Source organism: Vicia villosa, linkage group LG3 (genome assembly GCF_029867415.1).
Source record: "Vicia villosa cultivar HV-30 ecotype Madison, WI linkage group LG3, Vvil1.0, whole genome shotgun sequence".
Lineage (NCBI taxonomy): Eukaryota > Viridiplantae > Streptophyta > Magnoliopsida > Fabales > Fabaceae > Vicia > Vicia villosa.
In genome coordinates, this window is record NC_081182.1 from 78,844,785 (window position 1) to 78,858,220 (window position 13,436).

The 13,436-nt window shown below is 34.9% G+C and overlaps 1 protein-coding gene across 1 annotated transcript; it reads left to right on the plus strand.

The window, feature by feature from the left end:
- Nucleotides 1–2,533: 2,533 nt before the first annotated feature.
- On the plus strand, nucleotides 2,534–11,869 carry LOC131661987 (uncharacterized). The gene is made up of 3 exons (XM_058931652.1): nucleotides 2,534–5,600; nucleotides 5,668–5,783; nucleotides 5,855–11,869. The coding sequence occupies exons 1-3, from the start codon at nucleotides 3,863–3,865 to the stop codon at nucleotides 6,041–6,043; spliced, it is 2,043 nt and encodes a 680-aa protein (XP_058787635.1). The 5' UTR covers nucleotides 2,534–3,862; the 3' UTR covers nucleotides 6,044–11,869.
- Nucleotides 11,870–13,436: the final 1,567 nt, after the last annotated feature.

Sequence of the window (13,436 nt, forward strand, 5' to 3'; positions counted from 1 at the left end):
TTAGATTTGCACTAGATCGAAACTCATCTTTCAACCTGCAACAAATAAACACTGCACAAAGACAGAAAAACAAAATACACCGCACAAAGACGGAAAATCAAAACAAATAACAACAGACTAAAATGACAAAATTACAAAAAAAAAGTAAAGGAAACATTAAATATATGTAAAAATCACTTATTTAACTATTAGATAACTAATAACAATACAGAGAAGTGATTTTGAATTAAAATCGATTCTAAATCACCCCTATCTAAAATATAAAATAAAAAGATTTCCAACAAAATGAGAGATTAAACAACTCACCAACAATGTTGCATTCAGAGGATAAAATTATTTATATGAATACACATATTTAAATAGTTAAGGCTTAATTGCAATTTTAGTCCTCTTATTTTGTCTTTTTCTTGATTTTGATCCCTCTATTTTAAAAATCACTATTTTAATTTCTTCTTAAAGTTTTCTGTGCAATTTTCGTCCCCATATTTTACATTTTTCTGCAAAATTAGTCCCTATTTTTGTCTTTTTTTCAACTGAAAACTCAAAAGGGGTCCAAAATCATAAAAAACACAAAATAGGGATACCAAAATTGTAATTAAGCCAATAGTTAAAAAGAAAATCAATGAAAAAGTAAAAATAACTAAAACCCACTCATCTGCGATTAATAATAAAGAAATAGAAAGTTGACCTAAATAGTGGACCGACTATAAAAGTAAGAAGATGACAAGTTTGCTTCCTAGTCGGTGCCATTTCTGAAAAAACACATGTAAGCAAGGATGCACGAGCTAAATTTTTCCACCTCCCCTTTGAGAAATGGATTCCGACATTGAAACAATTTATATATATTTAATATAATTTGTTGTTCATAGTTTTTGGATGCTTTGATGCATATACATAGGAATAGGAGAAGGTGAGCATAACAAAGTATATTTACTAATTTGGAAATTAAAAAATATAATTATAGAGAGTTTGTTGGTGTGAAAGTTAAAAATATTAAACTTTATTAAATAATCAATTTTAAATGTTAATATGATAATTAAAACAATTTAATTTATTATTTTGATATTGTATTCATAAAATTAATAAATCTTATTTTTAATTTTAATATAACAAATTGCACACCTAACAATTGATATACTTTATTATTACAAAGATTGAATCTGGAGGAAACAGAGGAAAAATTTTAATTTTTAATTCTTTTAGAAGGACAATTTTATATAAAATAATAAATGAATATTTATAATTAATATATTATTAATATTTAAATAATTATAATAAAAAAGATTGAATTTGAATAATTTATCAAAAATTTATAAAATCGTTCACCGATGCAATTTAGAGTTCTTTCATTCTGTAGAGATTTTAAATATTGTATAGAAAAAGAATTTTAGATGGTTTGAAAAGATTTAAATAAATTTAAAGTTTAATTTTATAATACTTTTAAAATAAAAAATTTATTTTGAGTTTCTCCTCAATATTTCTACTTATCGAAACTCACAAACAAACTTTGTAGATTTTTTTAACTTCTTTCAAATGATAAATATAACATTTTATTTAGTCAAATACAACTCAAAATATAATTTTATTTCAGAAATTATTCAACATAATGTGATATCTTTCACATAAAATTTAGGAAAAATTTTAAATATAACTTTTACTATTTTCAATAAAAATATAATAAATGTATAATTTTTTCATATACATATGTAATTTTTTTTATTACTTAAGTAATATTTAAATATATTTATCATATTTTTACTGAAAAATAGTAAAAATCATATTTAAAAAATTGTATATAAGTTTTTCCTAAAACTTACGTAATTGATTTTTGCTTTCAATATTAGAACTATATTTTTGATATCTTCGTGACTATTGTTTAGCTATGACTATTGCTTTTTAAATAGTGATTGTTTTATTTTAAAAAGAAACTTGTAACTCAAAATATAATCGAATCTTTACTCTATTTTCAAAAGCATCTAGAATATCTTTATTCTTACTTCTTAGTCAATTTTATTTTATATAAAATAAAATAAAAAATAGTAATTAATTAAAACGAGTAGAACTATTATGTGTAATAGCCTTCTTTATATATATATATATATATATATATATATATATATATATATATATATATATATATATATATATATATATATATATATATATATATATATATATATATATATATATATATATATATATATATATATATATATATAGGGAGCATATCATATCAAGTGAGAGCATTTTTAAATGAGAGATGAGAGCAAGAAATATTAACCATTGAATTCATCAAGAGAGAGAATGTTAACATATTAATGATGCTATTAATTTCTCTCTCTTGATGAATCCAAGGGTTGATATTTCTTCCTCTCATCTCTCATTTAAAAATTGATCTCACTTGATATGCTCCTATATATATATATATATATATATATATATATATATATATATATATATATATATATATATATATATATATATATATATATATATATATATATATATATATATATATATAGGGGCAGAAACCCATGATATAAAAGAGAAAAATAGGTACAAAAATGAGGGGGGCAACACCTGACCTCAAACCTATCTAATTCTATAATAAGACCTCAAACCTATCTAATTCTATAATAAAGAAAACCTATCAAATTCCTGTTAAAAAACAACTGAACTTCAGAAGGAATATCATTCCACCAAGTAAAATTGGGAATACTAAAACCTAAATTAGCTAAAGAGTCAGCACAGTGGTTACCTTCCCTAAATATATGAGTGGCAAAAAAATTAAAGTTTCTCATTTTGAGCATAGAATTATCCCATTGTTTACACAGAAAAATGGTAAACAAGCGCTAGTTTCCTTTTTAAAGATTACTTTTGCGGAATCAACTAGAATATTCCAGGACTAATTGCTTTAATTTGTTTATTACGTGTATCTGGTTTGTATTAAATGCAACAGTGACTTTGAAAGTAAAAGTAAACACTGAAATTGAAGGCTTTAAAATAAATAAAAGCAATTAAAAAGCAGTAAATGTGCACTGAAAATGAAATATAACGTAAAATGATTGCATAAATTACACTGGTACGCATACGTACATTCCAAAGTTGCACTCGTCACTCATTATTGCACAGAGATTTGAGTTTACTTGTGTTTTGTAGAAAATGCGGACCCTAAACTGTTCCTATGGAACTTGCTTAAATAGTAAAAATAAAATAACTACTACTAACGGTCGACTGATTATCAGTCAACACGTGTCTTCGACATGCAAGATCTTCAACTGTGAGACCTCCACGCGTCCTGTTAAAACTGCCAGAAAACTGCTTGAAACTGCCTCTTAACTTCTGATGCCTTCCGACTTCAGGGCTATACTTAAACAAAACGTCTAAGTTTTTTCTGTTTGTTCTAGTTGAACATGCATATTGACTAATTCTAGTCGAACCTTGGCAATGATGATTTATAGATAGTCGAACGTCAACTTTGACTAAACAAGACCTTTTAGTCAGACTTTTCTCTTTAGATTCTTTAATAATCTCACCTGTTTTAGGGATTATTTACCATTATTTAATAAGTCGAAATCCTAGGGTAACAAATTGCCCCCCAAGCGACTTCTTTCGACTGACTTCAGGAAAGAGAAAAATGGCGTTTCAGTTCTTTCTTAGGTTTCGACTTTTGTTCTCTTCTGACGTCATGATTACTTTGCGCATCCCTAGGTACTAATTATTACCTAAATCTTAGGTAGTGGGCTATAACTGCTCCCCACTTTCTAAAAACCAGTTTCCAAAGCGTTTCTTTGACATGACCTTTGATTTCTACAACTTCTTTTTGCACGATTTCTGCTGACGTCACTACCAGCTTATATATATGTGCAGGTTCCTTCTCCTTTTTATTTCTTTCTTCTCGTTTCCTTCTCTTCTCAAACGTTTCAGAAAGAAACACCCCTCTTTTCTAACCTTTAACCATTTTCTTCTTCTCCTTCCATACATAACAATGGCTGCTGCAACCACCAACACTACCGTTTACGCTACAGGTGCTAACCCTTTAGGGTTTATTATGTCTCGTGAAGAAGAAGAACAAGGGTTGGATTTTGTTCCTCAACCCAACCTCACAGAAGCCAAAGCCATTATTTGGCAAAACCAGATGTTAATCCCTTTTCAGATTACTGATAGATTAATGGCTTTCTCAGGGCCATTACCAGATCACCGTTATCATCCAGAACAAACCACTGGTTTCTTTCCTTGCTTCCAAACCACTATGCCTGTAGCTTTCGACAAACCACGTCCCCTCGACTTGAAGTTTATGGACCCTTCACTTAGGGTGTTTCGTTCGACTCCAGCTCCTGGCAACAAAGAGTATTTGGCTTGGCTTAACAAAGTTCAAGCGAAAAAGCAACAAAGATGGGAGGAATTGGGCATCTTCGACGCCATACAACTATCCAGAACTGGTCATAGGGTTTGTCCTCCAATGTTACTTGCTTCGATATTTTTCTGGGAAGGTTCGACTAACACCTTCCACTTTCCTTGTGGAATGATGACTCCCACTCTCTTTGACGTGGCTACCATCACAGGGCTTTCGCCATTGGGTGAGATCTTCGACCCTACTCTTCCCACAGAAATGAATTTCAACTTCACCAACGCTACCATCACCAAGTATATGCAAGATCATTATGACAAGTCGACAGAAGAAGTCTCTGACGAAGAGCATGTTGCCTTCCTCACCTACTGGCTCTCATACTATCTGTTTTGTCCAGGATCAGTTCAGATTGCTAAAGCTTACATACCTTTGGCTATTCAGATTCATGAAGGTCGAAAGGTCTCTTTAGGTAAGCTTCTCCTTGCTTATCTTTACCATACTTTAGGCATAGCATCTTTAAGGATCAAACGTCTGCACGAAACTCCAAAACAACTCTCTCTGTCGGGACCTTATTGGCTCTTGCAACACTGGTTGAATGCCACCTTCGAGTCACATATAGGTTACACTGTTTCCAGGTCCATTCTAGAGGTCATGTATGACCGGAGGGTCGAAGGCATCAAACTTGCCTTTCAAACTCCTCAAGATGAGTCTAACAGGCCCAACCTTCTCAAATATGTGAGATTGTTTTCTGAATGTAAAACATTCATAGCTTCTATGGCCCCTTTTTCCAATCGATGCTTTGGGCCGACTTGGTTCAAAGCTGTTTTCCCTGGAAACACTCCAACCCTTCGAGCTCAACTGAATGCTATTTGGGCTGCTTTTCTGACCCCAACACTTCTCTCTCATCGTATTGAGTCGACAGGCAAGTGCTATGGGTTTGTAAGTTATCAACCAAATTTGGTCTCTCGACAATTTGGTTTGAGCCAGATGCTGCCCAAAAGCCTATATTCTCATGACAATGACATTTGTTACTCCGGTCGACCGTTTACATCTCGTCAACACCTTGACTGTTTAAAGTTTCATAACAAACAATCTCTGGAACACCCAACTTTCACCTTTCAAAACTCCTATTTTACAACTAAAGAGTTTAGTGAGTGGTGGTCTGAATACTACCAACTATTTGATCGAGATTCTTTTATCAAGAAACTGAATACTGCGTTCGACAAGTTGGAGGATCAACTTACCATAAGTAAGTATTTTATATCTGCTTTCGTTTTCTTTTATTGCCAACAGCAATATTCTAATATCAATTTTAGATCTTTCAGGGCCTGATCTTACCAATCAAATCGAAGCTCCTGCTCCTAAGCCAGGTCGAAAGCGCCCCAGTACGTCGAACAACACCACCACCAAGAAAAACAAAACTGTTAGAAAGGTACTTAGCTTGATCTTTAATCTTGTCAAATCTACCTTAACCTTCGTTAATTGTTACTTTTTCTTTTTTAGTTGGTAGTTCCTACTGAATCAGACGAAACTACGTCTCCACCGAATCAAGAAAGTGAGATTTTTTCACGACCCCCGCTTCCGACTCCACCAAAGAGACGAAAAATTGTAAAGAACATTCCCAAAGTGGTTCTCAAGCCTCAAACAGCTCCAACAATCTCTTCGTCTCAAATTCTTCCTGAGGTAACTTAACATTCTCTTCCAATATATCTCTTTCAATATCTCTGTTTTCTAACACTTTTCCTGAATAGAATGCACCAACTGTCGACCACACTCAGGAGAAAGTTGTCGAGGTTGCTGAAAAAATTGCTGAAGCTACTCCTGACTCCAACCTTTTTAGCCCTCAAAGGACTGACGCTTTTGGAAGCAACACTGATTCGGCTAACACTCCAGGTCGAAGTCGAACAGATCCCCAGGACAAACCCACCGTCGAACAAACACCTGTCACAAAAATTGTTGAAGCTGGTGATGTCCCTCGACCAGAACACAATGCAGTTTCTCAGTCCAGACAACATCCTATTGCTGACGATACTAACTCCAACAGTTCTCTTAGTCAGGAGGAAATTCTGGACTTGAAGAAGACTAATCCTTTAGAAGCTCTCTTTCAACTTCAAAAGCTGCGACCAAGTTCTTTTGAGATTCCTGCTCAATCGACCAATCCTGATGCTGAGATTGATGCTTCTCTTGTCGAAGCTATATGCCAGCTAAAAACCCATCTGAACGAACCTGAGTTTCTCGCTGTTCTTGAGAGTTCTGAACATCTTGGTGGAGAAATTCGTAAGATCCTAGACTTACTAATCAAGCTTCTCTTCCAGCAGTTGTTGTTCAATTCTTCTTTGATTTTGAGGCGTACTTCGACCAACTCTGGAGGGACCTTATGACGAAGAAGAACATCACTCGTCAAGCAAAGAACAAAGAGCGTGAAATGGAGAGGGAATGGGATGCCAGTGCAGCTTCGACCAAAAAGGTTGAAGAATTTCAGGAGAAAACTTTAAAGTTTTCTGATAAGAAGGGAGAGATCGACAACAAGATTGCTGACTACAAAGCTCAAATTGATGCTCTCAACAAGAAGATTCAAGGTCTTGAACAAGAGAAAATCAATTTAGCCCAAACTGAAGAAATCCCTTCGCCTGAAATTATTAACCAAGAAGTCTTGAAAGGACTTGGTCATGGTGAAAATGCCCTCAAGTTGGAAAGCAACATTCGACAACTTAGGCAAAACTTGTCTCGACTTGATTCTAAGATTGACTTTGAGTCAGCCAAGCTAGCTTATTTTAGGAACAACTTTCCAACTTTGTAATTTTGTTTTCGACTAACTGGCTATATTTTGTAATGACTGCCAACGCTCTTTATAAGGAACTTTTTGTAATGATTGGCCAAATTTTTAGCCATTTTAATATAATCTTTTGGTTTTATTCTATTATGCGAATTTCTTGAAGTATAGGTTTATATTTCTTCAAATATTTACCGTTTATCCTCAAGATTCGACCATCTGAATTTAGTTCTTCAATTTCATATGCATTGTTTGAAAATACTTGCAAAATTTTGAACGGTCCTTCCCAACTTGGGGACCATTTACCCAATAACTTATTCCTTTGATCCATGGGTAAAATAACTTTCCATACATAATCACCTATCATGAATGTTTTTTCTTTGACTTTCTTGTTGGAAGCTTTCGCCACTTTTTTCTTTTGTTTTATCAACCTATCCAACGCTATTAGTCGTTCTTCGTCTAACTCTACTAATTCGTCTAACATCATACTCCAGTATTCATCAAACGAAAGACTGTTTTGTCGTTGAATTCTAGCTGACTGTAAATGAATTTCTGCAGGCAACACAGCATCATGCCCAAAAGTCAAACGAAATGGGGTAGTATTTATTGCTTCCTTTGGTGACGTTCGACAAGCCCAAAGGATTTGTTTGAGCGTTTGATGCCAATTTCTTGGCTTTCTCCCCACATGCTTTTTTTATCAAATTTATAATAACTTTGTTAGCAGCTTTGACTTGACCATTAGCCTGAGCATAATACGGAGTGGATGTTAGTAATTTAAATCCTGTTTCAGCTGCAAAAGCTTGCATCTTTTGACCAATAAAGACTGATCCCTGATCAGTAGTGATAGTTTCTGGAATTCCATATCTGTAAATAATGTGTTTTTGTATAAAACTAATCACTGCTTCTTGATCAGCATTAACCAGGGGAATTGCCTCTATCCATTTAGTAAAATAATCTATTCCTACTAAAATGAATCTTTGTTGTTTAGAAGATGCAGGTTTGATTTCTCCTATGAAATCCAAAGCCCATCCTCTAAAAGGCCAAGGTTTGACAATGGCATGCAATTCACTGGCTGGAACATGTTGAATGCCTGAAAATTTCTGGCACTCTTGACACCCTTTTGCATATTCAATACAATCTTTTAACATTGTTGGCCAATATAAACGTTGTCTAAACAACAACCACTTCATCTTATGGCCTGACTGATGAGCTCCACAGACACCACTATGAACCTCTGACACAGCCAAATATGCTTCAGCCTCATTCAAGCATTTTAACAATACGCCTTCAGTTGTTTTCTTGTATAAATCATTTCCTAATATCACATAGTTTAGAGCTCTGTATTTAATGTTTTGATCGGTTCCTCCGATTGGATTATTTAGGTATTGGACCAATGGGTTTCTCCAATCAGAATCTGTCATATTGTCGATGGCAAAAATTTCTAAGGCATACAAATCTTTACTTTCAACTTTGTCATCTACCCCCCCAAATTTTGACGTCGACAATTGACCTAACTTGTCTGTTATTTCATGAGTTTCTTTCTCTTTGATATCGACCATATCTTCTAACTTGTTTTTAGAAACTCTATAGCCATAAGCAATCTGTGCCAATTCATTTGCAATGTAATTATTAGATCTTGGTACATGCAAGATCTCAACATGTTCAAATTTTTCTAACAAGCGTATCACAATTGCATAATACATTATTAGATTTTCTTTGATGCATTTGTACTCTTTCTTGATTTGTCGAATTACCAGCTCAGAATCACCTCGAATTTCAACTCGTGTTGCCCCCAAGTCTATCAGGGCCTTCAAACCAGTTATCAAGGCTTCATATTCGACCTCGTTATTAGAGCATGCTCCTCTCATTTTATAATGGAACTTTGTTGGAAGTCCTTTAGGAGAAATAATCAAGACTCCAATGCCTGATCCATTTTTGTGACTAGAACCGTCGAAAAACAACTTCCAGTTAGTTTGTTCGACTAGATTTGCAGGGAACTCGACTAACCCATGTTCGACTATAAAATCAGCCACAACTTGTCCTTTCATAGCTTTTAAAGGAACATATGTTAAGGAGAATTCAGTTAGCGCTAAGGCCCATTTACCAATTCGACTATGCAAAATTGGTTTAGACAACATATGTTTAATAACATCAAAATGAGAGGACACATACACATCAACAGGCTTTATATATTGCTTAAGTTTGTTACATGAGAAATACAAGCATAAACATAACTTTTCAATATCATTATACCTAGTTTCAGCATCCACTAAGGTTCGACTTAGATAATATATAGCTCTTTCGACGCCATTATCATCCTCTTGGGCTAACATACTCCCAATTGTCGAACCTGATGCAGCTATGTACAATTTCATACTCTTTGTCCTATTGGGGGGTAACAAAATAGGAGGCTTAGTTAAATAAGCTTTTATTTGGTCGAACGCCTGTTGATGTTCTGGCTCCCATTTGAATTGATCTTGATTCTTGAGCTTCACAAGTGGTGAAAAAATCTTCGTTTTGCCACTTAGATTTGAAATAAATCTCCTCAAGAAATTAATTTTCCCCAACAATGACTGGAGTTGTTTCTTTGTTTCTGGCGCCTTTAGCTCCAAGATTGCTTTCGTCTTGTTCTGGTTTATCTCAATACCTTTCTTGTGAACCACGAAGCCCAAGAAATCCCCTGCATGGACACCAAAAGCACATTTTAAAGGATTCATTTTGAGTCCATATTTTCTCATTCGTTCAAAAGATTGTCGAAGATGGTCTAAGTGACCATTTTCAGAGTTAGATTTTATTACAATATCATCGATATAGACCTGCATAAACTTGTCAATAAAATCATGAAACATGGAATTCATAGCTCGTTGATATGTAGCTCCAGCATTTTTTAAACCAAAGGGCATTACTACCCATTCATAAGTTCCTAAAGCACCTGGGCATCGAAACGCCGTCTTAGGTACATCTTCGTCAGCTATAAAAATTTGGTTATAACCTGAATATCCATCTAATAAACTGAGATATTCAAATCCGGCTGCGGAATCGACTAACATTTCAGCAACAGGCATGGGATATTCATCTTTAAGGGTAGCCTTATTTAAATCTCTGAAATCTATGCATATACGAAGGCTACCATTTTTCTTTATTACAGGCACTATATTAGCTAACCATTCGACATACCTCGCAGTTCGAATAAACTTGCTTTTCAGCAATCTTTCAATTTCTACTTTGATTTTTTCCATAACCTCTGGCGCAAATCTTTTAGGAAGTTGCTTGATAGGTTTCTTTCCTGGGTTTAAAGGTAATTGATGTTCAACCACACTTCGACTTAAACCAGGCATTTCATTGTAATCCCATGCAAAACAATCCTTATATTCTTTCAACAGTCGAACCAACTTGGTCTTTAGGTCACTTGTAAGTTTTGTACTTGAAGGATAGAAAAACACTTAGAAAGGGGGGGATTGAATAAGTGTGACTTAAAATCTTGAGCGATAAAAATAAAATGCACAATTATTTTTATCCTGGTTCGCTGTTAACGAAGCTACTCCAGTCCACCCCCGCAGAGATGATTTACCTCAACTGAGGATTTAATCCACTAATCGCACGGATTACAATGGTTTTCCACTTAGCCGCAACTAAGTCTTCCAGAGTCTTCTGATCACAACCTGATCACTCCAGGAACAACTGCTTAGTTCACTCCTAAGACTTTTCTAGAGTCTACTGATCAACACGATCACTCTAGGCTTAGTTCACTCCTAAGACTTTCTGCTCAGCCAACTGCCAAGACTTCCTGCTCAGCTAACTGCTAAGACTTCCTAGAGTATACTGATCAACTGATCACTCTAGTTCCTTACAACTTAATGTAATCTATTCAAGAGTTTACAAATGCTTCTTAAAAGCGATAATCACAACTGTGATATTTCTCTTACAATTTAAGCTTAATCTCACTAAGATATTACAACAACAATGTAGTGAGCTTTGATGGAGATGAAGATTCTGAGTTTAGATTTGAACAGAGTTTCAGCAAGTGAATTTGAATTGTATTGGTGCGAAAATCGTTCACCTTGCTTCTCATCAGAACTTCATATTTATAGGCGTTGAGAAGATGACCGTTGAATGCATTTAATGCTTTGCGTGTTCCGTACAGCTTTGCATTTAATGTTATACGCTTTTGTCAACTACCTCGAGCCTTGTTCACGCTGTGTCTACTGACGTAGCCTTTAGTAGCTTTAACGTTCCTTTTGTCAGTCAGCGTAGTCTGCCACGTGTACTTCCTTCTGATCTGATGTTTGTGAATACGACGTTTGAATATCATCAGAGTCAAACAGCTTGGTGCACAGCATCTTCTGATCTTCTGACCTTGAAGTGCTTCTGAGCGTGATACCATCTTCTGATCTTCAGTGCTTCTGATCTCATGTTCTTCTGATGCTTCCATAGACCCATGTTCTGATTCTGCTTCGACCATCTTCTGATGTCTTGCCAGACCATGTTCTGATGTTGCATGCTGAACCATTTGAGACACATCTTCTGAGCGCTGAATTATGCGTACTCTTTATATATATTTCCTGAAAGGGAAATTGCATTGGATTAGAGTACCATATTATCTTAAGCAAAATTCATATTATTGTTATCATCAAAACTAAGATAATTGATAAGAACAAATCTTGTTCTAACAATCTCCCCCTTTTTGATGATGACAAAAACATATATAAATGATATGAATTTGCGATCAGAAAGAGTAGACGGCAAAAGACAAATTACACAGCTATAGCATAAGCATATGAATATGTCTCCCCCTGAGATTAACAATCTCCCCCTGAGATAAATAATCTCCCCCTGAAATAAATACTCGAAGAACTTTAATAAAAGACTTCCCTGATTATTTCGGTAGAGACGATCATATGAGCTTCTGCCTTCAGAGAATCCATAGCTTCTGACTTCTGCTTCCATTGGACAGCTTCAGAACTTGAATTTCTTTGATCTTCAGAACATTCACAGCTTCTGACTTCTGCTTCCATTCAGGACAGCTTCAGAACTTGAATTTCTGGATTTTTTAGAACATTCACATCTTCTGATTTCTGCTTCCCTCGGATAGCTTCAGAACTTTGAATGTCTACTAACATCACTTCATGCTAGATTTGTATCAGAACATTGTTGAATGTACCAGAGCATCATTTGAGCATCTCTACATCCTGAAATGTTACAGAACAAAAACTAAACGACAAAAGTCAGCATGAACGAGTTAGAACATAAAATGTATATTCAAATACATGATATGTATCAAAGCCAAATGTATCAGAGCATTTTAGGCTAAAAACATGTATCAGAGCAAATAATGTATCAAAGCCATAACATTATGTGTATCAGGGCAAATAGAATTTTGTCAGAACAGGAATGTTCAAATTCTATTATTAGTGCTTCTGATTCATTCTTCTTTCTTGCTTCTGATCTCTGAAGCTTGACAGCACTCAGCTTGCTTCAGTTTCAATGGTTTTGCTTCTAGTGTTTGCTTTGAAGATTCACTTCACTTCTTTGTACCTGCAAAACACTTAAACCATATAGAACTTGCAGTTCATGTTAGTGAATGTGTGGGAGCCTTTACCCAGCAACTGATAGATTTAATCAAATCATTTATCATTTATCTTTCTCCCCCTTTTTGTCATAACATCAAAAAGTATATGTAAAAAGATTCAGATGTATAAAACAGAACGCATGGAGGAAGAAAATGATTTCATTAAGGTTCAACCAATGGGTACAGAAGTACAAGATGAAAAAATCAGATGCACAGAAACAAAACAGATGCAAAGAAAAGAAAGAAACAACATAGACTCAATCTAAGATGGCCCTAGTCTTGACAAGATCTTGGCCAGCATCTGTTTGACATCATTGTTGTGTTCTTCTTGCCTCTCAATGAAAGCATCATACTTCTCATTGAGTGAACTTTGCTCATCCTGTCTCCTCTGAATCGCTTCTAGAGTCCTTGCAAGACGAGAAGGTTCATCAAGAGAAGTTTCACCGCTTTCAACCACAGGAATGACATGTTGATCTGCAACTTCCATAGAAGTATCATTTGCTGGGATATCCTCAACAGGGTCTGATTTAGCAACATGATCTTCAGCATCTGCTTCTTGCATAGAAGCATCTCCATACTCTGCAGCAGGAATTTCAGAGTCTCCATTCTCTAGAGCCTGAAGAATGGCAGCAAAATTCCTTGGAGCAGAGGGACCTTCCACTTCTGGTGGGTCAACAACTTCTGGAATGACCAAGCTAGGGTCTTTCTTAGAAGGGTTTTCCCTCAGAAAGTCAAATAAGGTC